The 24315-nt window shown below is 33.3% G+C and overlaps 2 protein-coding genes and 1 long non-coding RNA gene across 4 annotated transcripts; 2 read left to right on the top strand and 1 right to left on the bottom strand.

Moving 5' to 3' along the window:
• Nucleotides 1-9089: 9089 nt before the first annotated feature.
• On the bottom strand, nucleotides 9090-12444 carry LOC123525413 (uncharacterized). 2 transcript variants are annotated; one of them, XM_045304454.2, is made up of 2 exons: nucleotides 12288-12444; nucleotides 9090-10434 (listed from the first exon to the last, which is right to left on the bottom strand). In XM_045304454.2, the coding sequence occupies exons 1-2, from the start codon at nucleotides 12351-12353 to the stop codon at nucleotides 9715-9717; spliced, it is 786 nt and encodes a 261-aa protein (XP_045160389.2). In that variant the 5' UTR covers nucleotides 12354-12444; the 3' UTR covers nucleotides 9090-9714. The 2 variants fall into 2 exon arrangements, with proteins under 2 accessions (XP_045160389.2, XP_045160390.2); XM_045304455.2 differs by lacking the exon at nucleotides 12288-12444 and adding an exon at nucleotides 11970-12198.
• Nucleotides 12445-21275: 8831 nt separating this feature from the next.
• Nucleotides 21276-22948, top strand: LOC128555502 (uncharacterized). The gene is made up of 2 exons (XR_008370113.1): nucleotides 21276-21695; nucleotides 22487-22948. It is a non-coding gene; the product is annotated as an uncharacterized LOC128555502 (long non-coding RNA).
• A 334-nt stretch (nucleotides 22949-23282) lies between these two features.
• On the top strand, nucleotides 23283-24023 carry LOC128555455 (uncharacterized). The gene has a single exon (XM_053537742.1). The coding sequence runs from the start codon at nucleotides 23283-23285 to the stop codon at nucleotides 24021-24023; it is 741 nt and encodes a 246-aa protein (XP_053393717.1).
• Nucleotides 24024-24315: the final 292 nt, after the last annotated feature.

Genomic DNA, 24315 nt, shown 5'->3' with positions numbered 1-24315 from the left:
TTTTTTATTTCGTTTGTGTTAATAATTTCTAAAGCCTTTGATTGAAAATAAGCTGATTTATATATTGTATCAGTTTTATCATTTTTGCAAAAGTTTTTTTTAAAACAACATTTATTTTTATACCTTTTAAAGTTTAAGTTCAGATTTAAGTATTCATAAGAGTCGTTTTTAGTTAAATATAATTGATTCTTTTGGGTCTTTTTCTATATGTAATTTTAATTTCAAATTTCTTATAATATTGTTTTGAAGATCTCTCGATTTCCATCTATATATTATATTTAGAAAAAAAAATCACTAAGGAAAAAAGGATTAAAAAAATAATTAAAAAATAATAAAATAAATAAAGTTTTAAATTTATCTTTAAGGAAGAATTAAAATATTTAAATTTATATCTTTTTTCCGCTGGTTTTTGATATTCCACTTTTAACTTGGTTTTTTCCTTTGCAGCACATTGTTATTAACCCTGAATTAATATTAAGGTCTTTGGATGCTGCATAAGTGCTTTTATATGTTTTTTCTTCATTTGTGTCACATCGGTTGCAATAATTTTTTTTGGATTGTTTCGAATATTATTTGGTCTGGGACAATCACATAATCTTTCAGCATTTTCTTCTCGTTAATAGACAACCGCAGTTCCATTCAAATAAATTATTTTTTAAAAGATAAGGATCTATAACATTTTGTAATTTATCAATGCATGTTTTTTATATTTTATCGCTAACTATTTGATTTTTAAACCCATATTTAATAACATTTTCTTTTTTTAAGAACTTTTTTATATGAATTTTCATCTGGATTCATTATTTTTCCTAAGTGCTAGATAAATTTTGGCATAATCATTCTATCTACCTTTCTATTAACATCTATATATAAAATACTTATAGAAAAAATCTTTAAAAAACACACGTAAAATTTAATACAGCTCTTCTTCTTTTTTACTTTTATATCCCTTAAGTTTAAATTCCTTATGTGCATTTCAAGAGGTGTTGAATAATTTTTTTTCTTTCTGCATTCTAATAGTATTGTAAAAAAAATCTGAATAACTTTATTGGATCTTCTTTATTTACTTTCCAATCCGTGCTTTTGTTTTAAGTTGTTTTATTTTATGATGATGTGATTTTAAAAAAATTCTTGTCGTCAAATTTTTTGTCTGTTTGTAAAAATGGTAATTACTGATGGAACAGCGCCCGCAAAATGTACAAATATAGGAATATTGGAACAAGTGCTAATGCAGCTGAGCAAAACCCAAAAAAACCTGCTGTAATATATAATCCAGTACTTACTCTCCCACAAAATTTATAACTTTTTCTGTAAGCAGCAGCTAGTTTAGTTAAGTGAATAATTAATTGATCTATTGTTTCTATTCCATTATTATTAGAAATTAGATTTTTATTGCTCATTTATATAATTAAACTTTTTATTTCTAAATTAAATTTGTTCCCAAAATCGCTAAATGGTACCCAACTATTAAAATTTTTCATTGTAACCTTTCCATTTTACTAAAGCTTGTTTTTTCTTTTAGTCTCGTCTAATAACTTTTTCTATTCTAAAAACTTCTTGTGTAGTAGGTAAAAATTCTTGTTTATAAATGAACCCTTTAATTATTTCATCATTTAAATCTTTAATAGTGTATGTTCTGGGAAATTTTTATTAATTAATTTTTTAAATTATAAATATTTCCTCTGTCCAGTTTGGTGTATATCCCTTTTTTTAAATGTCTTTTAAGTTTGCTTAAGCGAACTCGATCACCAAATTTTTAAAATTTTTCTTTACTCTTTGGTATCTTTTAAATCACCATATTAAAATTTAAAATAAACAGTACCTTTATTTAAGTTTTTACTAGTTCGGTTGTCTTTATTTTTACTAGAGTGTTTTGTTTTGTTATATTTATCAACCATATCCTGCAAATTATTTAAATAAGTATAAGTATTATTGCTGTAAAAAATTTCCACATTATTCTTTTTAAACTTCTATTAAATCTTTCTATTACTACAGCCTTTCCTTCATTAAATGTATGGTACATATTAATCTTATTTTTATTCAAAAATGATTCAAACTTTTTATTATAAAATTCTTTTCCTTCATTACCCATAAATTTTGTGGAATCCTTGCAGTCTTCGGGGACTTTTGTCCCTGAATTCTATCTTCAAAATTTTTTTTTTAAATGCTTCAGTAACAGATTCTCCAGTTTTTTTTCTTTAATGGAATAAACCCCAAACATATTTACTAAATATATCAATAACAGTTAACAAGTACTTTAACTCCTTTATTATATTTTGAAAAAGCTTGCATGTCAACTAAATCAGGACCAAGTATCATCAATATCATTAACTATCACTCTTCGTTTCCTAAATTTCCTTTTAATTGGTTTGTGTAATTCTTTTGCTAATTCATCGCTCCAGCGGTAGCTCAGAGTTACCGGCTCTGCAGTGATTCCGGGGTATACTCTACCCCCTTTTCCCGTTTTTTGACTTTTGTTTTTGTCTGGGCGTTAAGCCATAGGGAACTGTCGTTTTCCCGTCCAACCCCAAGTGTGTATTTCGTTTAATTATAGGGTTTACAACTAAATGTTTTGCAATCTTTTCTCCAAATGTTTTTGATTTAGTTTTATTTAATTGGAAAGCATTTGCTTATCAATTTTACTCTTTTTTTCATCACTGTCATAGCAAACATCATGGTCCATACATACTGCATCCAGTTCGTTGACAGGAGGTCCCTTATTTAAAGGATTTCCTGGTCCACAATAGTTATATCCTGGAAGTGTTTAAACCTTCTTAGGTAATAAAGGTAACATTTTCTTTGTGATATCTAAATTACCCCCCGTACTTTTAACAAACTTGATTCATTTTTCCACAGATAACAAGTAGCCCTTATCATTTTTCTCCCGTTTTTTGTTGTAACATAATGAGGATTTATATTTTCATAAATCTCTTCTTTCAAACAATATATTTTATTTGTTAAAATTCATCTATATCAAATGTATTTAAAATTATTTTAAAGACTATAATGTAGTTATTAATTGAAATAATCAAATACCTTTACATTTTATCAATTAAAAATAATCTGCCCAAAAATTTGCCAAAAGTTTGTCAAGTTGGCAGACATTGTCGCATTGCTGCCACTTGGCAGAAAAATGGCAGGCTTTTGATTGGTTGAATTTGTGTTTGCCAACGTTCTGCCAAAAGTTTGTCAAGTTGGCAGCGACTGCCACATTGCTGCCACTTGGCAGGATTTTGGCAAATATTTGGTGGAAGTGTTTAAAATTATCTTTAATCATATTTTACTATAGGTTTTAACAACAATTTGTTAAATTTTTTTTAAATTTGTTGAAATTGGTCAGCATTGGCCGGTTTAGGTCAAGGGTTAAAATTAATTTGGGTCAAACTGCGCTCGCTACCCCATATATATAACTACTTTGGGTGCAGTTTAAAAAATCTGAAACCTATAGAGTCAAGTTACCTATATATGCTCGGCCATTTTCATTACATTATTGCTAATACTGTTTTACTTAAGTTCTTCAGTTTTGATCAGATTCGAGTGTTAAACAGAACACCATTGTAAAAAGTAGGTCAAGTAACCAAGCGTCTGATTGATCACAGATTTTGGAGTAAAATATGTGGTAACAAGGTACAGTTACCTGCCCTTCGTTACCCACTAAAGGAAGTGTATCCGAGAGAAAAAAGTCCCTCATTTCATGATGGATTTGATTGTAAATAGATATTCTGGGCTTCTGAAAGTAGCCAAATTTTATAGATCTGATGTAAATGAAGAGAAAGGGGTAAAAAATTGCTGGCAAATCATGGTTTCTTTTGCAAATGACTGTCTGCGGATTTGTACAAAAAGTAGGCTGGGCCGCTTCGTTTTGTAAAAATGCAATACACTACTCATTCTGACAGATGTGAGAAAAGTAGCAGGTCAACAGGTCACTTCAAAGTGATTTTTGTGTTTCTCTCGGATAGATTTCTAAAGAGAAGGTATTTGCATTTGTCTTCAGAACATTGTGTCAAAGCCTTGCATTGATATATATGTATGTAACCCTATGGGAAATTAATTGTACTTTGGGGCCATGTGCGGTGCAACTAAGGTCAAACACCACACTAATTTTACTAGTACGAACCAATGCTCGGCCACCCATTTATAAAGCTTGTTAAAGTGCTTTGTTTTTATTGTATTTTTATATTATTGAACATCCAGCTGGCTTACGGAAGGTCGGTGGTTCTACCCAGGTGTCCGCTCGTGATGAAATAATGCACGGAGAGGCACCTGGGGTCTTCCTCCACCATTAAAGCTGGAAAGTCGCCATATGACCTATCATGTGTCCGTGCGACGTTAAATCCAACAAAAAAATATTATTGAACATGTTTCTTTTTTTTTCGTTCGATTTATGTCGCACCGACACATGATAGGTCATATGGCGACTTTCCAGATTTAATGGTGGAGAAAGACCCACCCCAGGTGCCCCTCCGTGCATTATTTCATCACGAGCGGGCACCTGGGTAGAACCACCGACCTTCCGTAAGAACATGTTTCTAGAACAAATTATGAATAAGTTAACAATATTTTGGTATTTTGATATAGTTTATCACGTATTGAACCTACATGTATTTCAATTCTTACAGTTTTCATTCAGTCATGCTAAAACACTTTATAATGGTTATCATTAATATACAGTAATACTTGTAAATGCTTTTAAATATGTGAATTTAAATGAAAAACAAATAGCTAAACTCATTAACGCAAGGTGCGGGGGAGGCGCATGCGCGGTGCAGGCTATAAAAACATATAACTTTCGCATATTTTGTACACAAATCAATAGAGTATACATTTTTGCAAATATTTATGTAAAAGTTACACAGCTGAACATTTTTTATTATGTAGTGCAATTATCGAAACTCTAAAAAACACTAAATGACAGATGTCATTATTGATCGTTTTCGTCTGCAACAGAAAAGCAAGCGCCTGGCCGACACAGATTCGACTCCATTTTGAATTAGCATCCATAACCCGAAAAGTAAACAAACACTGAAAGCACGGTTTTCAAGTTACATTTTTGATTAACAATAAAGAATAATATGAAATAAGGCAAAGCCTCAAAGCGAGCTCAAAGAAATCGGATTTATCTAAAATTATGCATCATTTATTTGTCACAAAGAAACTATTCACTAGTCACAAGAATTCAGGAGAACCTATTCGAAAAAGTCTACATTTAGTGTCACCATACCTATAACAGTGAATATCATACGTTGCAAAATTTATGGGAAGCCGGTGTCACGGTGACGTCATTACCGCGTTCCCGTTTCTATTTGCTTATTATGACATTTTTTTCCATTTTCTGGCCGATGCTTGATCTTTTAAATGAAAACAATATTTTTTTTCAAACAACTGGAAATCATTCTTTCATTATTGTTAAGTGATGAATAATTTTTAGCAATTGAATGAAGTTCTGTATTCACTCCGGAAAGAAGTACTTCCTGTGAGCACCAGTCCGCTAGGGTGCGCTTTTTTAAAACTTCCGACGAAACTTTCCAAATCCATCACCAAGTGTGAAAGTATACTTGCGTTACCGTAAAGCTCGATTCTCGAGCTCGCTATTATGTGGCCGAGCACTGGACTGGCCGAGAATAGGTTTCTTGACTCTACATAAAACAAGTTACTGTTCTTTGGTATGTAAATTTAAGAGTGTCACAGCTATCTCATTACTTACAGCACTTCTCCCAGATCCATATTCATCAACTAAAACTTTCATATATCAACAGCAAATTTACAATCTGTCATAACTGCATTATTAACACATTTAGTATTAATTTATACCAGTGAAGTTTGCTGAGGTGTCAATAGCTGTATAATGCACATTCATGCAGTTTCATTTCAATTTGTGGTAACTTAAAAATGAAGAGCGAGACAAGAAATAACAAGAGCTGTCACAGGAGACAGCGCGCTCGGCTATTTCGATGCTGGATAGTGAAACTGGGCACATCTGAGGAAGCTGGAGCTGTCGCTGGAGTGTTTAATTACTCCAAAGTGGATGAAGATATTGCATAATAGCTCAAGTCTGTGTCAATCGTATTAAGTAATAACAGAGATAGAAAAGTGTATAAAAAAAACATTAAAGAAGTATAAAAGGGAAATAATTCATCGAAATTTCTGCAAAGTAACGAACCAGGACATTGTGACATATCATGCGGCTAATAATGTGGAGCAATTATTTGAAGTTTGAATCAAGCAGAAGTGCATCACAACTTGAACCAGAAATTCTTCTTAAAATGGAGCATAACTCAAAGCATGCTGGCGCCAGCATCATGAACATTGTGTCATATGATGTAGGTGACCGTTTGGAAAAGCCATTTTAAGTTTGAATAAAATCCATTAAGTAACAACAGAGATATAGTAAACAAGAGATGTCGACTATTCGACGAATTGATGGAAGTATGGGGTAAATATATTACCAGAGATTTTCAGAGAAAAGAAGAAAAATAGATAAAACAAACAATGTACCTATATTTGTGGATTTGGATAAATCTTGCACTATATGGCAATGTGTGACCATCATGATAAGCAAGTTTTTCAAGAATCACAGCCATATATATTAAACAGTTTAGACAAAATATGAATGGTATTTCAAACATAAACTAATTTCATTTTTAAAAAAGGGCGATAACTGAGCTAAAGTCCTAGTTCTAGTTGTGCAATCTTGTCTACATATGTAGACTATTATGGTAAACAAGTGGTCAAAGTTTAAAAGCCATATGACATACAGGTTAGGCAAAATATGGACTTGTATGAAAATTTTAACCGATTTCCAAGTCCAAAAAAGGCCATAATTCTGCCAAAACAGTTGACAGAGTTAAGTACTTTTGCCTACAGATGGAAATCATGATGATAAACAAGTGTTCAATGTTTCAAAGCCACATGTCAAATAGTTTTAACAAAACGTGGACTTGCACGAAAATTATACCAATTTCTAAGTCCAAAAGGAGCCATAATTCAGCCAAAATAGTTGATAGAGTTATGTACTCTTGCCTGCAGATAGAGTTTGTTATAATTAAGAAGTGATAAAAGTTAATTCAAAGCCACATGTCAAACAGTTTACATAAAATATGAACTGGTACGAAATACTTTACCAAGATTTGTAAATTAAAAGGGGCCATAATTCACCCTAAATCTTTGATGGAGCTAAGTACTCTTGCCTAAAACTGGACAAGGTGATGGTACACAATAGTTGAAAGTTTTAAGGTTTCATCTCAAAAGGTTTTGTCAAAACGTGGACTGGTATGGAAAAATTTAGCAAAGGTAAGACGCCGACGCCGTGGTAAGTAGGATAGCTCTACTTATTCTTCGAATAGTCGAGCTAAAAAGCATCAAAATTAAACTGAAATTCCAAGTAAAAAGGGGGAATAAGTCACTCAATGTTTGTGCCAGAATTATGGACCTTGTGTTATACGATGAGAACGATGGTGTGGAAGAACAATTTTAAGTTTGAATCAAATTCATTAAGTAATAACAAAGATAAAGTGAAAGTGCACCAACATTAGAGTGAAGTTCTAAGTAAAAAGGGGACATAATTCATAAAATAGTGGTGCCAGAGTTATGGCCCTTATGTTATATGATGTGGGTGATGATGTGCTACCACTATTTTAAGCCTGAATTAAATCCGTTTGGTTATAACAGATAGAGTGAAAATGTATCAAAATGTTTAACCTGAAAAAAGGGGCACAATTTATGAAATATTGTTGCCAGAGTTATGATCCTTGGGTCATACGATATGGGCTGTGATGTTGAACATTTATTTTAAGTTTAAATCAAAACCCTTCTGTAATAACAGAGATATACTGAAAATGCATCAAAATTAACCTAAAATTCCAAGTAAAAAGGGGGCATAATTCATGAAAAATTGGTGCCAGAGTTATGTGCCTTGACTCATATGAATCCATTCAATCATAACCGGGATAGAGTGAAAGTACACCAAAACTTTTACCTGAACTTCTAAGTAAAAGGGGAGATAATTCATAAAATATTGGCGCAAGAGTTACAGCCCTTATGCCAGATGATGTGGGTGAGGATGCGGAATAGCTGTTATACGTTTGAAGCAAATAAATCAAGTAATTAAAGAAATAAAGCGAAAAAAAGAGAAAGTGCATCAAAACTTTAACTAACGTGTGGACGCCGAAGGACGCCGACGTCGATTTCGTATAGCTGAGCTAAAAATAAAACAATACCGAGTTCAAGTACGGAACGAATTTTTTCGGCCAACACAAAGCTCTTAAAGACTGTCCTTTAGGGGCATATACCGAAATCAAGCCAAATTACAGCTGCCTGTTTTTGAGAGGTAATTATGTGCGAAACCTCTCAAACTTATTAATCCAAACGTAAATGCAGAGTTTGTCGTAATAGAAGATAGGGGTATTAAAGTTGCATTGAGTACTTAAAGGGAAGTAATTTTGATAAGATTGACTGTACGGTTCTTAAGGTAGTTCTGCACGTTTAATGAACCGGAAGTGATGGTGTAACGTCATTTATCCGGAAAACGTAGAATAAAGCCTGGATTCGGCGTACGGAAATGAAAATCACTTTATGAATTAATAGAAATATGTGAGTAAATTTATTACAATGGCACTGTTGCTATATTTCTAAAGTCAAAATATGATATTAAAACATGACACGTTAAAATAATCAAAATGATGTCTTAAAATTAGCGTGAAATGTCCGGTGCACTTAAATCATGATCAAATATCTCAAAAATAAGCGCACGGACCTGTACATTATATTTCACCAAACTATAGGCCATGTGTTTATTTACAACAGTGAGAATTTTCATCAAAATCTACATTGTAGAGACATTTCTATTCGCGAAAATCTTATGAAAGTAATGATTTTTCCATAGACTCCCATTATGAAATATTGCGTGAGATCCAAATTTTTCAAATCGGTGTAGCAAAAAATCAAGCACACGACCCTATCTTTTTTAATTGCTGAATTTTCTAGGTATATTCTGAAGTTTTGAAAATCAGAGTTTAATCAAATTCTACATTGTAGAAAAAATTTCGACTCAAACGTGCAGAACTACCTTAATGAATATATAGAGACGTATATGAATGTAGAAAATATTTATTATTACAGAACGGTACAATGCTGATTTTTGCCCATGCTAAATCTGTGCAACTAGGAATAATGAGGCGCCGAATGCAGTGGAAATAAATGAAATATACACAATCCATTAAATAAGAGTGAAAACATAATGACAAAATATGAAAATAAAATAATATATATAAACTGTTAATGTTTTATAAAACAAGATTAACCGATGTTATGAATATCATGTGAAAGTCCAAATTAAATAACATTTATGCAATTCATCTTTTTATCTTCTTTTTTATCTTTCCACGCTTGTTCGTATTGTTTTGTAGACTATCCAAAATAGGTTATCTAAGGTGTAATCCTGTAGTTTTTTTGGTGATTTTTTATTTTCAGAAACCAAAACTTCCACGCTTGTTCGTACTGTTTTGTAGAGGTATCTAAGGTGTCCTGTCCTGTAGTGTTTTTTTGTTTCTGTTTTTGTTTTGGTGTCTTTTTCTTTCAGAAACCGAAACTTCCACTATAACCTTCCATGTGACATTATAAAAAAACGTTTTATCTTCTCAATATAGATCTATCTGTATGTTTATGATTTTATTATTATGAAAAATTATGAAAAATTTGCTGAACACAAGACAATGCTTAGGACGACGTATCTATTTCAGGGAAGAACTTGCTCCATCCCCAAATGAATTCCTCATCAGGCGCACACGTGCTTTTGAAAATATCACTTGACTCCCCTTGTTTGATATATTCTTGCAGGGCGGTGAAATCTTCAGGGATTTTAAACTTCTTATAATAGTCGCCTGCGACTTGTACATGGCGTAATTTAGGCAGAACTTGACAGTCTAGCTCGCACAGATTGTCACAGAGAAGAAAGTTTCCAGAACACTCCTTATTTGTTAGGTAATCATTCAGTTTCTTTAACTCGTCTATAAGAGCTTGTTTCAGTTCTGAATCCTTTGATTCGTCTTTGTTTTTCATCATGGCAGCAAATTTTGGAAAAATTCCCCCAGTGCATGCGTCGCCAGGTCCCGTGTATCCTTGCTTTAATGCCGGTTTGGGATACAATTCGTTTATATATTTGGTTATTTCAGCCGAATCTGATATAACTTTATTACCTTGCTGGCGATCTACCAGGACGGGTACTTTACCTTCTCGATTTATTTTCAAAAAATAGTCTGGTTTGTTATTCGTGTTCACAGGAGTGATCTCAAACTCATTTTTCTTCAGTGTTAAATGTGCGTACATGTTTGCTCGTTGTGAAAACGGACAGTCGCCGACGCATTTCCCATCCTTACCAGCCTTCACAAACAGTTGGAAACGTGCGTCAGATGCCATTTTGGTAAAAAATGTTGCAAACTGAAATTTATCAACTCACATGTTTAACAAGGTTTACACAGTACTTTCCAAGAATAAATCACTATGGTTACAGTGTTCTGACGTTTTGGAGGATTTATATCAAACCGAGCATGTCTTTCAGCTGTAAAATGTTTGGAAAAAATACAGGTATCGTATCGGTATAATGTTAACGGTTACAACCTACATAATTCTTTTCTATTCAATTTTGTAACCGGTATAATGTAACATGTTATATGTGACTTCATTTTCATTTCTTTACGTTGGCGTTTATTTTCTGTAACGATAGCTGTCAGATGAATTTATATATATTAACTCTTCATCAAAACTTTCGCTCTGAAAATTAAGGAGATGTCACGGCTGAGATAGTTTAGCATTATTACAATACACAGTCGGTATTGAAATTGTGTTTCCAATACATGTGCTCATTAGATAAATCCTCAATATCTATGTGAAAATAAGGGATGTGTTTTGTATGATTGCAACACTGTGAGTTGCTCTAATTACTGACAAATGACTGAAACAATAGGAATTCGTACGAGAGATGGATAGTCAAAACGACAGTGAGGTAACAATATATTCTTTTATTGTTTTAATGTATGAGTTGTAAGCTACAATAAAGAATACCCATTTTATGAAAATCAAACTGGAAGTAAGAAATAACAGAAAAAAAATAATTAGGTCATGAGTCATCATATACCTGTCAAAGTTTGTCATTAGTTTTCACGAGCTGTCAAAATTACTTTTATCTCTCTATTCTGCAAATGCATTGTTTTTGAAAGTATCTTGGACGGATATTGTAGTGTGTAACTTACTTTACATTCCACATTAATATTTGTGCTTGAAATTGTTTTGTTGAGCTCACCGACGTCACATATGAATGTCTATTGTTTTAGTTTACTGTCTGTTATAAAGGTATCAAATCTCAATATTAAGATATAAGAATTGTTCCTTTCTGGTAGACAATGGAAACTATTTGGTTGAATCATAATATAACAGTTTTTGGAAAGAACTGAATATTCTTTGGTTTTTTGTTATTCACCGGAAATTCAAAAAGTGACATCACCTTAATGTCGACCTAACAGTTGTAAAAGCAGTGACATTTTTTTCAGATTTAAGGTCATGACATTTCTAAACATATCAAACTTTTAGAGTGTTTACTTTTAGTGTGTTTACATCAGTAGGCCCCTAAAGTAAATGTTGACCATTGAAATCTTCACTATTAAATTTACATTACGTTCCGATACGTGATTACACAGGTCTGTTTGCTCCTCTTTTATAGCCTATAGTAAATCATGAAGATGAGAGAGAGAGAGAGAGAGAGAGAGAGAGAGAGATTAGAAATATGAATAGAAGCTACAATTCGAATACAATGAACAAATTAAAAATGAATATACATGCAACGCAAATAATAATAGGGCCTATATGAGAAGCAGTTTCACGTGTTTTACTTTGCAAAATCATTTATGTTTTCTATTACAAAGGTAGCTGCATAAAAAACAAAAAGAACTGCACAGTTTGAGTCTTCTAGTACCTACCAGGCTCTAATGGACGGTCTATAGTTCAAATTGGCAATTGTCAAATCTGATGTCACGAAATAGACTTTAAAAATCAACGTGTGTAAAAATGGTATAACTGTAATGTAACTTTGTTATATTAAGAATGGTTTTCGATTAATTCAATAGATAAAATATCATGTTGTTGTTTTTGGCTAATCAATTAATCATTTAACCATAAAGTACTAGTCCTATTGAAGCCCCGAAGAAATCGTCAGTGGTGTTTTATATTCGTACACCGTACTACCTCGTTCAGACAATAACTATTTCGAAGTCAAATGCAAGTAAAACCATATTTACCTTAGTTAGGAACACTTTCTTAACTGTACTGTTTTGTAAGCAAAATATCTCACAATTCAAAAGCATGGAAGATTTATCAACATTCCTAAAAACGGTGTCTGAGTAAATTCTCGTCCTCGTTGCAGACAGGTTCAAAATGTAGTACAATTGAACAACGGCGTAGCTGTGTTGTTAGCTATGATACCTCATGACCTGGGCGAAACTTATTGTCGGTTGTCAGTAAACGATATTATTTTGTATCTTCAGTAGATCTAGCTTGTCAGTGTGTATATAATGTCTCATTCTCATATTTGGTTAATTAAAGGGCCCATATATATTTTCTATATAACATTTTGACCCATCAATCAGTAATAATCAAAGAGACTCACTTATCAGTTCCTAACACATAGGCTAGTTTAATAGGGGTAAGCCCCCTAGACCGTTGGAGAAATGGTAAAAAATAGTTGGGTGCAAAAGACCCACTTTTCCACTTCGTGGCCCGGCAACAATCGACTTCAGACCCAATTGTTAACTTTCCAAATTAAATTAAACCTTATAATTAACCAAGTTTTATTACTTATTATTTATAACATCAAGCTGACGAACTGGTGCGCAGCATCACTCGTAAATGCGTTATAATGTACAATGCGAACTCGTGAAAATTAATGGACTTGAAACTAGAAAATTGGGAAATGTAGTTTGGTTCCTGTGAAAAAAGTGCAAATGTCTGGATTTTGTTTAGTTAATTTGCTTTTATAAGAAAAAAAACTAACGCTAACGGTTTCTCAAATTGCAATAGGGTTAATGAAAGCGAACAGCATGGACCCTGACCAGACTGCGCGGATGCGCAGGCTGGTCTGGATCCATGCTCATACTGCTTGGATGCGCAAGCTGGTCTGGATCCATGCTGGTCGCAAATACACTATGTTGCTTTTCTCACGGTGCGGCTCATATGCTTTTATCGTACGCCATAAGGTGCATTTGGAATTTCAGTAAATCCATGTCCTAAAACTTCTACTCCCAAAATTGCTACAAAGTCAAGCAAAGTCACTATACGTAGAAACTAGGGCATGTTTTAATATCTGGCCTGGCATGGCCAATGAGCCTGTGAACCCAATGTTTGACAATGGCCGGGTCAGACCAAGCTAGATTTTGCAAACAATTTATTATACACAAATATCAATATTTCAGTCCACACACAGCTGTGTACTAAAATATTTAACCACCACTGTCTTTGGAAACTCATTCGTTTTATCAACATTCATGTAATTCAAGTTCAGTGATTCCGGTTACCACTGGTAAAAATGTAATTTTATTGGAGATTATGGTGGCTGATTTCTGCCAGTGTCGTTCTGGCATCCCCGCCGTAACGAAAGAACGACGTTTTCCTCTTTTGGCGTTGTCTCGTTTCCTCGTTCTGGCACCCCCATCAAAACCATATAACGAAGAATGCAACGCGACAGAACGAAAGACCGACACTTATAAACGGCGCCCTTAAAAATGTCGTCTTGGCGTTCTGTCGTTCTGGCGCCCCCGCCACAACGACGGAACGAAACAACGCCAAATGTGAAAATATTGTTCTGGCGTTCTGGCGCGTTCCGGTGGAGCATGCGCAGTGTTGTTATATTTTTCGTATTTTGCTTAACTCGGCCCATTTCTACTGTTTCATAAATAGATATGTGCTGACACTTGGCAGTATGTTCAACTACAAAAATAGCAAAATGAGCCGCGCCATAAGAAAACCAACATAGTGTGACTGTCAGTGTATCTCAAATAAAATTTCTGAAAAAGTGAACAGTGACACCCATATTGAAGAGCTCTGGTCTGTTTTTAAAAATGGTATTCATAAAAGCGTTAATAAAAACGTTTCATCAAAAATACATAAACATAAAAGGAAAATACCATGGTTAAATAGAAAGATAAAAAAAAATCATTGAAAAGAAAAACTCGTCTTTACAAACAAGTTAAGAAAACGGGATCTTGGAATAAATTTAAGCAATACCAAAAAGAATGCAAACGTGAACTACGCAGAGCGGAATGGGACCATGTAAATAAAATAATTGAAGAGGGTATCGACAAACACATATTACAACAGTTCATGATGTATTACATTTTGTTTCGTTGAAATATTTACAAGTATCACAGTCACATATATAATATAGATTGCCGTTTTATATGTCTTTTCAGTAATCATCTGTTATTGCAGATTTGGGAACTAATTGCACTTTTATATTATGTACAAATGACAGTGTTAAGATGCTTTAAAAAGTCTGTATTGCTATTGGGTTACTTCTTGTAGTGTAAGGAAACACGCTTACTTCAGTTAGAATTCTAGGTTCAAATCCTAGCAGGAAGCCCTGGCATACAGTAAAAATAGTATCTACTTATTTCTGTAGAATGTCATAATTTATTCATTATAAACCTAAATATTGACATCTTCAATTTTCTTTGTATTTTTGTCATGTCTGTGTTGGCAGAATATGGGGAAAATCATCTACATCAGAGCACTGCAAACAAAGAATTTTTTTTCTAATTTTTATTATTTAAAAAAAAACAACAACATTTTATTTTCCCTTTATAAGTCAGTTTGGTTTTAATTTAAATGCACATGCACTGCAAGCAAAGTTTTTTTTTTTTTTTTTTTTTTTTTTTTTTGAAGGTTTGAGGAAACGTAGGACTGGGACATGAACATTATTTTGGAGGTTCTATGGTCTATGGTTTCTTGCAACTGATGCCAGTTGTATAAGAATATGCTTTTTTTCATTTTAAATGTCATATAAAACATGTTTCTTAAATGAGATTGACCACATGTAAGTTTTTCATTGGAGAACACCAGAATGTGTTGACCAATCTGTTACTTATGTAAATAGTAAAATATATATACTCTCAGTGAAATTCAAAGGTTATTGTGCCAAAATGTTTTCAAAAATGATATATTTTCCCGTTTTGAAAAAAAAATGCCTGCTACACTCCAAACTCCATAACTGTAAGAATGTAGGAAGAGGTCTGATTTCACAGAACCGCCCCCCCCCCCCCCCCTCCCGTTCCCCAATTTTTATTGAATAGGTATAAAACACAGTTAACAATCACTCAGGAAATTATACTACTTTAAGCCCATACTTTGCTGTTTGTCCTTTCCTGACAAGATGCGGTATGGTATAATAATAATAATAATGTGTTTTTCTTGTATATTATGGTTCAGCACAGCAGCATAAAAGTAAATTTGACCCAAAGTGCTATTTATTCATGCATAATACATCTCATACAGATACTTTTGGTTAATTTTGATAAAATCATTTTTTTCAAGAGTAAATAGCAATAAAAATGTCTGACTTGAAATAACACTCTAAAATTCACAAAAAGGGGGAAAAAACCTAAACGTGAGGTTTAAGCCTTTGTATATGAGAAATATTTATTTGGATTTCCAATTTACAACACAATGTGGATTTTTTTGTCATTAATTGTATATTTTTGTACAAGTTTGTTTTTGTATACCCCTTGAGAAATAATATAGATAACCACAAAAAATAAAAAATAAACAGGTTTTCTCTAAATTTCCCACACAATAATTTGTTGGTACAACAAGGACAATATGAAAGAATAATATACTTGTACATGATAAATTCATGATCATACTTACATATTAATCATCAAAATGTGCATTGTTGTCTCAATATATTTTTATAACAATTAAGGGATCCCACACCATGAAATGCGACTGTCGTCATTGCATTATGTACGTTAATAAAATTATTGTTGCTTTTCTCTATCTTAAAAATGTAAATTATCAAATACTTGTGATGGATAGTTTAAAAGTATCTATATAAAATTTGTCCAGGAGGTATAGCAGTGCAATAAGTGCACATCTCACTGTGATGTTTACTGAGGGGAAGCATGGGCTGATCTGAAAGGGGCCAAAATCCATGCACAAGCATTGATTTTTGACAGCCTAAAATTAATACATCAGTCATTTTAGACAAAAGTTCAGCTGGCTTCACTGAATCACTCGCAGAACTTTCTTTACATTACTCTTTATTATTGCTGACGGTCAGAGTGAAAAATAAACATCACATTAGTCAAGTTGCTTATAAAGAAAATTTACTTGTGACATTTTGTAAAAAAATATTGCTCAAGCTGTGTCAAATATAAGTCAGGTTGCACCATTTCAGGTATGCTTGCACAATGTTCCAAGGGGGCCATATGCTTGGAATCCTCAAGAAACTTTGCAACCTCATAAACCAAAATCCTGGATGTGGCCCTGATAGCAGGTATCACATTTTGATAAATCGCATTCCGTTGAAAATTATCAGTCTTCAGCCTTCATGTAACATGCACATTCGATGATTCCTGTATTGAAGATTCATGACACACATTAATGTAAGCTATGTGTGTATTTGATCATAACTAGTGAGTGATTTAATAGTACATTTAATTGTCATTTTATGCAAAATATGCATTTTCAAGTGAATGGTCAGTCAGTATTGATTCCAGGTTTTAACTGCAAGTCTGGTTTTGTTTTGAAGGAGACTAGGGAAGAGATTTATTGCAGGTGTAAATGAAAATAAGGGTTTTGTCACATTTTGACAAATAAGACTGTTTTATGTATTAACAACCCGACAAGCTAATTGGACTTTGCACTTTTCTTCATTTGTTGAACAAAGACATTATTACTTGAGGTATAAGTTGTGTTTTTCTCTGATTATCATGTATAAAATACAACGAAATGAAGTACTTTCGTCATAGAAATTCAAATTTTTCAGAATAAATCGAGGGAAAAAGTTTTCATGTTGTTGTTGCTGATATGTCATTCTTTATTTACCTTCGAAACAAGGAGACGATTTCGTTGGCTGGTAAAATCTAGGACACTATCTGATTGGCCGAGCTATTCAGGTGCCCGACTGGTATATATTTTGATTAGGAAATCAGCTTTAAAGAAGATTTTTATTGTATAGTTCAGGTTTTATGTGTAAATAGGTATCTGGTGATAATATCCAGGAACTGCGTGTTAAACTGATATTGCCTTTCGTATTCTCCACAGTGAATAGCGGAGAACAACTTCAAAATTTCTTTGAGTGTGAAGAAATGTGACCTGGCGGCCATGACAGTTTATGAAATTTCAGACTTCGATTTTAGTTTTAAGCATTGTTTTACTGAACTTTTATCCATTTAAATACACATGAAACTGTCAGGAATGAGTAATGCTAGAGTGTTTTATGATTTTAGAAGATAATTTTAACGCGAAAAACTGACTAACTTTCAAAACTGCTATGCCAACGAGAATTTTATTATATTTTAACCACGCATCTTGCCAGAACTTTTAAAACAAAAAAGCATAGCCATTGTTGTAGAACAGCATATACACATGAGTAAAGGCCCATGTGCTTACCCAAAACTGCAGTGAAAACATACGTCTGGCACAGGTTGAAGGCCCTTGGACCGTGTTCTCCACATTATGAACAGTTATCTCTTAAAAAGAAGGGTGAATCATAGTGACGGAATTGAATCGAACCAAGTGTCCGAATATGATTTCTATGCAACTTTTAACTTCCTGAAAAGTACTGTATGAAAGATTGGATTAGCAAAAAACTGTATAATAATCTCCCAGCGGCTTGAATTACTTGATTCGAACCATATGTCTGTGCAATATTTTCAAATATAAGACTTAAATATTCTAGAAATCTGAAAATCATCTAGTCTACTTACATACTTCGTTAATGTATGTGATTGATCCTCACTGTGACTGATTACTGGTCTTCTTATGCACGATTGCCATCAAATCTTAAGAAAATATACACTGAAAAAACTAATTTACTTGTGAAAACTACAGTGTTCAAGAATAATTTATTACTATTTCTTATCTTCTGAGTGTGTCGATAGATTAGCATAATTGTAAAACAACTTAGAAGTGGCTTGAATGACTTGATTCTGACTATTTACAATAAAACAAAAACATGGCGCTGGCATGTAGAAACAGCCGAGATTCTCCATCTTTGCCAAGTAACAGTATATCATCTCACTTGGGCACACGTGATTACACACTGAATCAAGAAAAATCTGTTCATAAGAAAAGACTAGCATGTGAAAAACCATTTATTAATATAGTACCAAAAGATAATGGAAAACAAGTAAAGATAGAATGTAGTGCTGGATGCTATGAACTTTTAAAAGCTCAAATTTTAGATTCGCAGAAAACTAAACACATATATGATAAACATTGCATTGTAATAGAAGAACAAATAATACTGGACCTTTCTGGAAATAGACCGGAACATATTATTCGCGCATATAACAAACTGAGTACAGGTGCCAAAGGGAAGAAACATAAATTTACTATTAATATGTACAATACACAATGCACTCTTTTGATAAATGGCAGAAGTGTTAGTATTTTTCAAGATGACATTCTACCAGACATCATGGATATTATTCAGAATGATTCAAACTCCTCCAGTATTGACAGGAATATAGCAAAATTAATTGATCGGTGTATTAATCATAGCGTGAAACATCCAGATGTAAACACCAGCATGGTAGGTGATATAGAAGGTTCAAACCAGATCAAAATCAAACTTGTTACTGAAAATGACAGAGAGCAAAGAGAAGAGGTCGAACCTGAAAATTCAGATGTCTGCCCACATTGCTGTGATCTCGTAGCAGCACATGGCATACAGTGCGATGACTGTCATAGATGGCTTCATTATGAGTGTGAAAAAATTGATAAAGAACTACTTGAATTCCATAGTAATGATGAAATTTACATCTGCATTGCTTGTAGACATTTAATATCACTACCCGTACAGTATTTCTCTCCGACAAGTGAACATATAAACTCTTTACTTAACCCAGAAAGTGACGACTATTTAGTACGTACTTCACACGAAGCATTAGAACTAAATGATACAGTGTTAGACACTCCTATCTGTGAATCGGATATTCTACAAAAACAAAACAATTTTCAAAATGAAGATAACATACATGCTGATATAGATCAAACTACATTAAAAACTTCTGAACATCAGCCCCATAGGCAGACCAAATCGAATGATGAAACGTCCAAGGCTGAGAAACTGTCAAACGACAATGTGAAACAAAAACAAAACAAACGAACTTCAAAAAAAACAGAAACGAATACACAAGAAATGAAACAACAACTAGAACATACGGCAACAGTAATTAAAAATCTGGAACAAAAGATAACAGATCTTGAACAGACTAATGAACTCTTGAAAAGAAATGCGTCACTTTTACCAACGACAGCACATAAGAATCAAGTAAATTATGAACAACATAATGAAAAACCCAAATCTGAACTTGGAATGCCTAACTTACTTGAAAAACTATCACAAATGGAGATAAACATGAGAATTTCTCAAATGGAGCAAAGTCAACAATTAATTCAAATGCAAATACAACAACAACAACTAATGCAAACAACTGTAAACCAATTTCTACAACAACAAGTTATGCAAATGACAAGTCTCAGCTGTAGGCCTTGGACCAACCCAGTTTCACCTGCAATGCCGCAATGGGGGTATGGTCATCTTCCACCGCCACCAAACTACAATCATCAACATACACTATGGAGACCACCACCGATGTTTCATCACCCACAAGTTATTCCACATCAGCAGACCCAACAACAGCTATACACACATGCCAATCCAGTACAACGTAATCCACATAATCCGATGAGTGCAGCCAACCCATCACAGGAAATACCCAGACATATAGAGAAAACTTCTCATTCTCAGAATATAGAAACACACCATAAAGGAAATATGAATCAAAACTTAATTGTTCAAGAAAATCAAGAACATTTCCATAGGGAAAGTAATGTGACCCATAATTCTGATCATGGGAATCACAAACCAAACGCAGTAGCTGAAAAGCCACCTACGGTATTAGAAATGGTCACTGGACAACCACTCCGGAAAAGATGCAATCAATTCCAGAATAATCCTAGAATGCATTCAACACCTAAGAGGGTTAGATTCCAGGAACAGACAGAAGAGACGTCAAAAAATGAACAAACTCAACAACAACAACAACTTGAGAATGAGAACGAAATCTGCGAAGATAGCGAGACCACATCAAATGCTTTTTTGGGACACGGCCGAGCGTCAACAAGACTAGATCGGAACAAAATAATAAACAATACACTATCTCTATAGCTACCTTGAATGTGAAAAATGTCAAAGGTAATAATTTATTTCTAGAAAATTTGTTACAAAAACATGATATCATCTGTCTTCAAGAGCATTGGTTATTTGATTTTGAACTTAAACTCCTGAATACAATCTCTGACAAACATCAAGCACATAGTAAAGCTGTTGACACAAATAATCCAGTGCCCCCTATACAAATACCTAGAGGTTACGGAGGAACAGCGATTATCCACAGAAATGACTGGAATATAAAAATTACTAGACACCCAGATGGACAAGATAGAATTGTGGTACTAGAACTTCATACTAACCCTAGAACATGTGTAATTAGTGTCTACATGCCCTCCAGGGGTAACAATACCAAAGATGACTACCAGTCTACTCTAGATGAGCTGAATGAAGTGTTACAAAAATTTAATTATACACATGCAGTTTTAGTCTGTGGAGACATGAATGCGTCTCTCACAAGGGAACCTGAAAACAATCATGACAAACTCTTGAAACAATTTGTTAATGCAAATGGCTTAATTACAAAACAAATAGGAATACCTACGTTTATACACCCAAACGGGCAAGACAAACATGAAATTGACTATATACTTGTAAATGAAAACGCACATAGTCTCATCACGGAAGTGAAAGTGAATACAGAAGATTACCAAAATACGTCTGATCATTTATGTATCACAACAAGTTTAAATATAAAATTTGAACGGACAAATATTGAACAGGTAGAAACTCAGTCCAAACCCAACTGGAACAAGTGTGTGTCACAAATTGACATACGGGCCTTATATTATCTGTAGTGTAAATGCAGGTATTGCATCATCTTTTTTTTAAATTTTTGAGTTATTGAGGTAAATGTCAGATTTCACGCATGAAATACCTCTTATATTTTTCTGTATTTCATAACTTAAATTTCCATGTAAATTTCATTAAATTCTGTTCAGTAATAAGAAAGTTGATATTTTATAAACTTCAGTAATTTATGTTTTTATCCCCAAAACCACTATAATGGGCCTCAAATTGTCAATTTAAATTCGCGCCAAAGTAGTTAGATTTCCCGGCTATATCGTGAATCCCGTGAAAATGACAATAGTCATAGCTCACGGCTTAGCCGTGAATCCCATGAAATTTAGTATTTGGCGGGACATTATCCTTTAAATAGACTGGACTAGATATGCCTTGCGCACACCACCTTACGACTTTATAGACGAATCTATGTCTGAATTATTTTCTTGCTAGAAATTTATGCTCGATCGAGGTAAGAAATTTATTTGTTAGATTTTTGTATGATTTTGCATTACGATTTTTATTTGGTAAATTTTTGTTCATTCTACAGAATTCTGTAACATTTACTTTTCGGCACATGATTTTGGCTAGTTTCGGTATGTCAGGATAATTTATTAAATTTTTCAGACTTTTGTAAATTATTTGGAAAGAGGAATCTAAAATGTTTCGTTTATATAAGATGTAAAATTTGTACTGAAATTTGTAACATGATATTTATAAAGTACTTTGTTTCAAAAACTTATGTCAAACATTTTTGTTAATTATGGAACGCCATTACTGCATTGTATTGTTATGTATAAATCTATATGGCAAGTCTAGTACCATGTATATATTATTGTAATATGAAATTGTGTGACAGTCTATAGCACATCTAATTAATGTCCGTTGTAGTGTATGGCATTTGATATTATATGGATGCCAACTATGATATAACGTTTGATTTATATTGAATTTTGTTAATTTGTAGTTGTAAATAATAGCTGCAGTTTATCATGTCCGTATCTATAATGTTTCATCATATACTTTTCATATCTTTTTCATACTTTAACTTTAGTCTTTTAAGTAAGCAATCTTTGTAATAATGGAAGTAATAAGTGACGTATTTTAATCATGTGACGTTTGAACTTAGTAGCACATATATTTTGTATAAGTAGCACGTATTATTTATGGGAGCCTACGGAGGTATGGTATACCCAAAGGAGCAGTTTTATGCCCTGACTTATTTGTTTTGCTATGGTGCTTACCATATGTTATATATTTTAGCTTCTTCCGCCAGACGATTTTTCCTGGTGATGTCATAACCCGGAAGTACAATGCCCGAGGTTCACTTGTCTTCACTCGCCTGGATGTGATATTCCCAGCGCAGAGCTTTCGTCCCATGGTTGTGCCGTAAACCGCAAAGACGATGATTTTTGTTATCCTCTGAAGTCAGCTCAGGGATGCAATCACCTACCACCATAGGGAGCCAACACGGAATCAACGTATTCACGGTTTAAAGGGACTGTATTTTGAATTTAGAAGCTATGTTTTGTTTGTGCTACTTAAAGTTCACAATTACATTAAAGACCTGTGTCACGTCAGATTAGAATGAAGTATAAGAACTTTTGTATCTAGAGATACTGAACTTTCTTTTTTTTTTCTTTCTTATAATCAGTTTTTTTTTCTTTTCACATCTATTCATTGTAAATAATCATCTTTTGTAAATAAATTTGTAAATATTGTAAAGGGTGTTGATTTGTTCTGATGGTTACTGTCGCCGGTACGGCCTTTCCTGTCACAGTGTGACAATAATACTTACAAAACTCTAACCAAGAACTTACTGAACACACTGGATAATACAAAGGACACAAATATTGAAAATCAAGTTGACTTTTTAACAGATGTATTAAAAACTGCAGAAAGGAAAAGTATTCCCTTAAGGAAGAAAGGACGTAAACGATCAAATTTAAAAATTGTTGGAAAAGAGATAAGAGACGCTTCAAAAGAAAGTAAACAAAAATGGTGGGAATGGAAGAACAATGGCTCTCCAAAGACTCCTGGTAACAATAAACTTCAAGCAATGATAGCTGCAAAGAAAATACTGAGAAAAGTTCAGAGACAGGCTCATAATAAAAACAAACAGTTGAAACTGGAGAATATAATGAATAGTAAAGGTGATGATAAAATGTTCTCCAAACTTGTACGAGAACAACGTTCCACTTCGTCGACTCTAACTGAAATACTTACTATAAATGGTCAACCTATTGACTCCCCTGAAGAAATTACGAAAGCATGGGCAAATTATTTTGAAAACCTGGCAAAACCACTACAAGACGATAATTTCAATGATGAATATCTACAGAGAATATTGGAAGATAACGAACTCATTGAGAATATCTGTGAAACAAATACTAATTCTACTCCTCTGGTTACATTGAAAGAACTTAAAGTTGCAATACATGGACTTAATAATAACAAAGCACCTGATGTGTATGGTCTTACAGCTGAACATATTAAAAAAGGAGATAAAGCTATACTATTTGTATTATTAGACATTATTAACTCCATCATTATTGACAAAAAGATACCTACTAGTCTTAAAATTGGAATCCTCACGCCTGTATACAAAAAAGGTAGTGCAGATAATCCTGCAAACTATAGAGGCATCTCAGTTACCCCTATTATTCTTAAAATTCTGGAACGAATACTAAGTACTCGACATGACGAAATATTACTACAATCACAGTCATTGCTACAGTATGGATTCACAAAAGGCAAATCGAGTCTCACTGCGGCTTTTATAATAACTGAGTGTATATAAGAAACAAAGACAAATAAACAACAAATGATTCTTACTACACTGGACACACAAAAGGCATTTGATGTGGTATCCCATAGTATTTTGCTACGCAGATTATATCTTGATGGAATTGTGGATGCTGACTGGCTGCTTCTCAAAGATTTGTATCAAAACATGTCCTCTGCTGTCAAATGGAAAGGACTAATGTCTAAAAATTTCCCACTTTTGCAGGGTGTAAGACAAGGAGGGGTGTTATCATCTGGTCACTATAAAAGGTACAACAATCCATTACTTATACAATTAGAACAAAACT

This window comes from Mercenaria mercenaria, chromosome 3 (genome assembly GCF_021730395.1).
Source record: "Mercenaria mercenaria strain notata chromosome 3, MADL_Memer_1, whole genome shotgun sequence".
NCBI lineage: Eukaryota > Metazoa > Mollusca > Bivalvia > Venerida > Veneridae > Mercenaria > Mercenaria mercenaria.
This window is presented reverse-complemented; position numbering and strand designations above follow the sequence as displayed.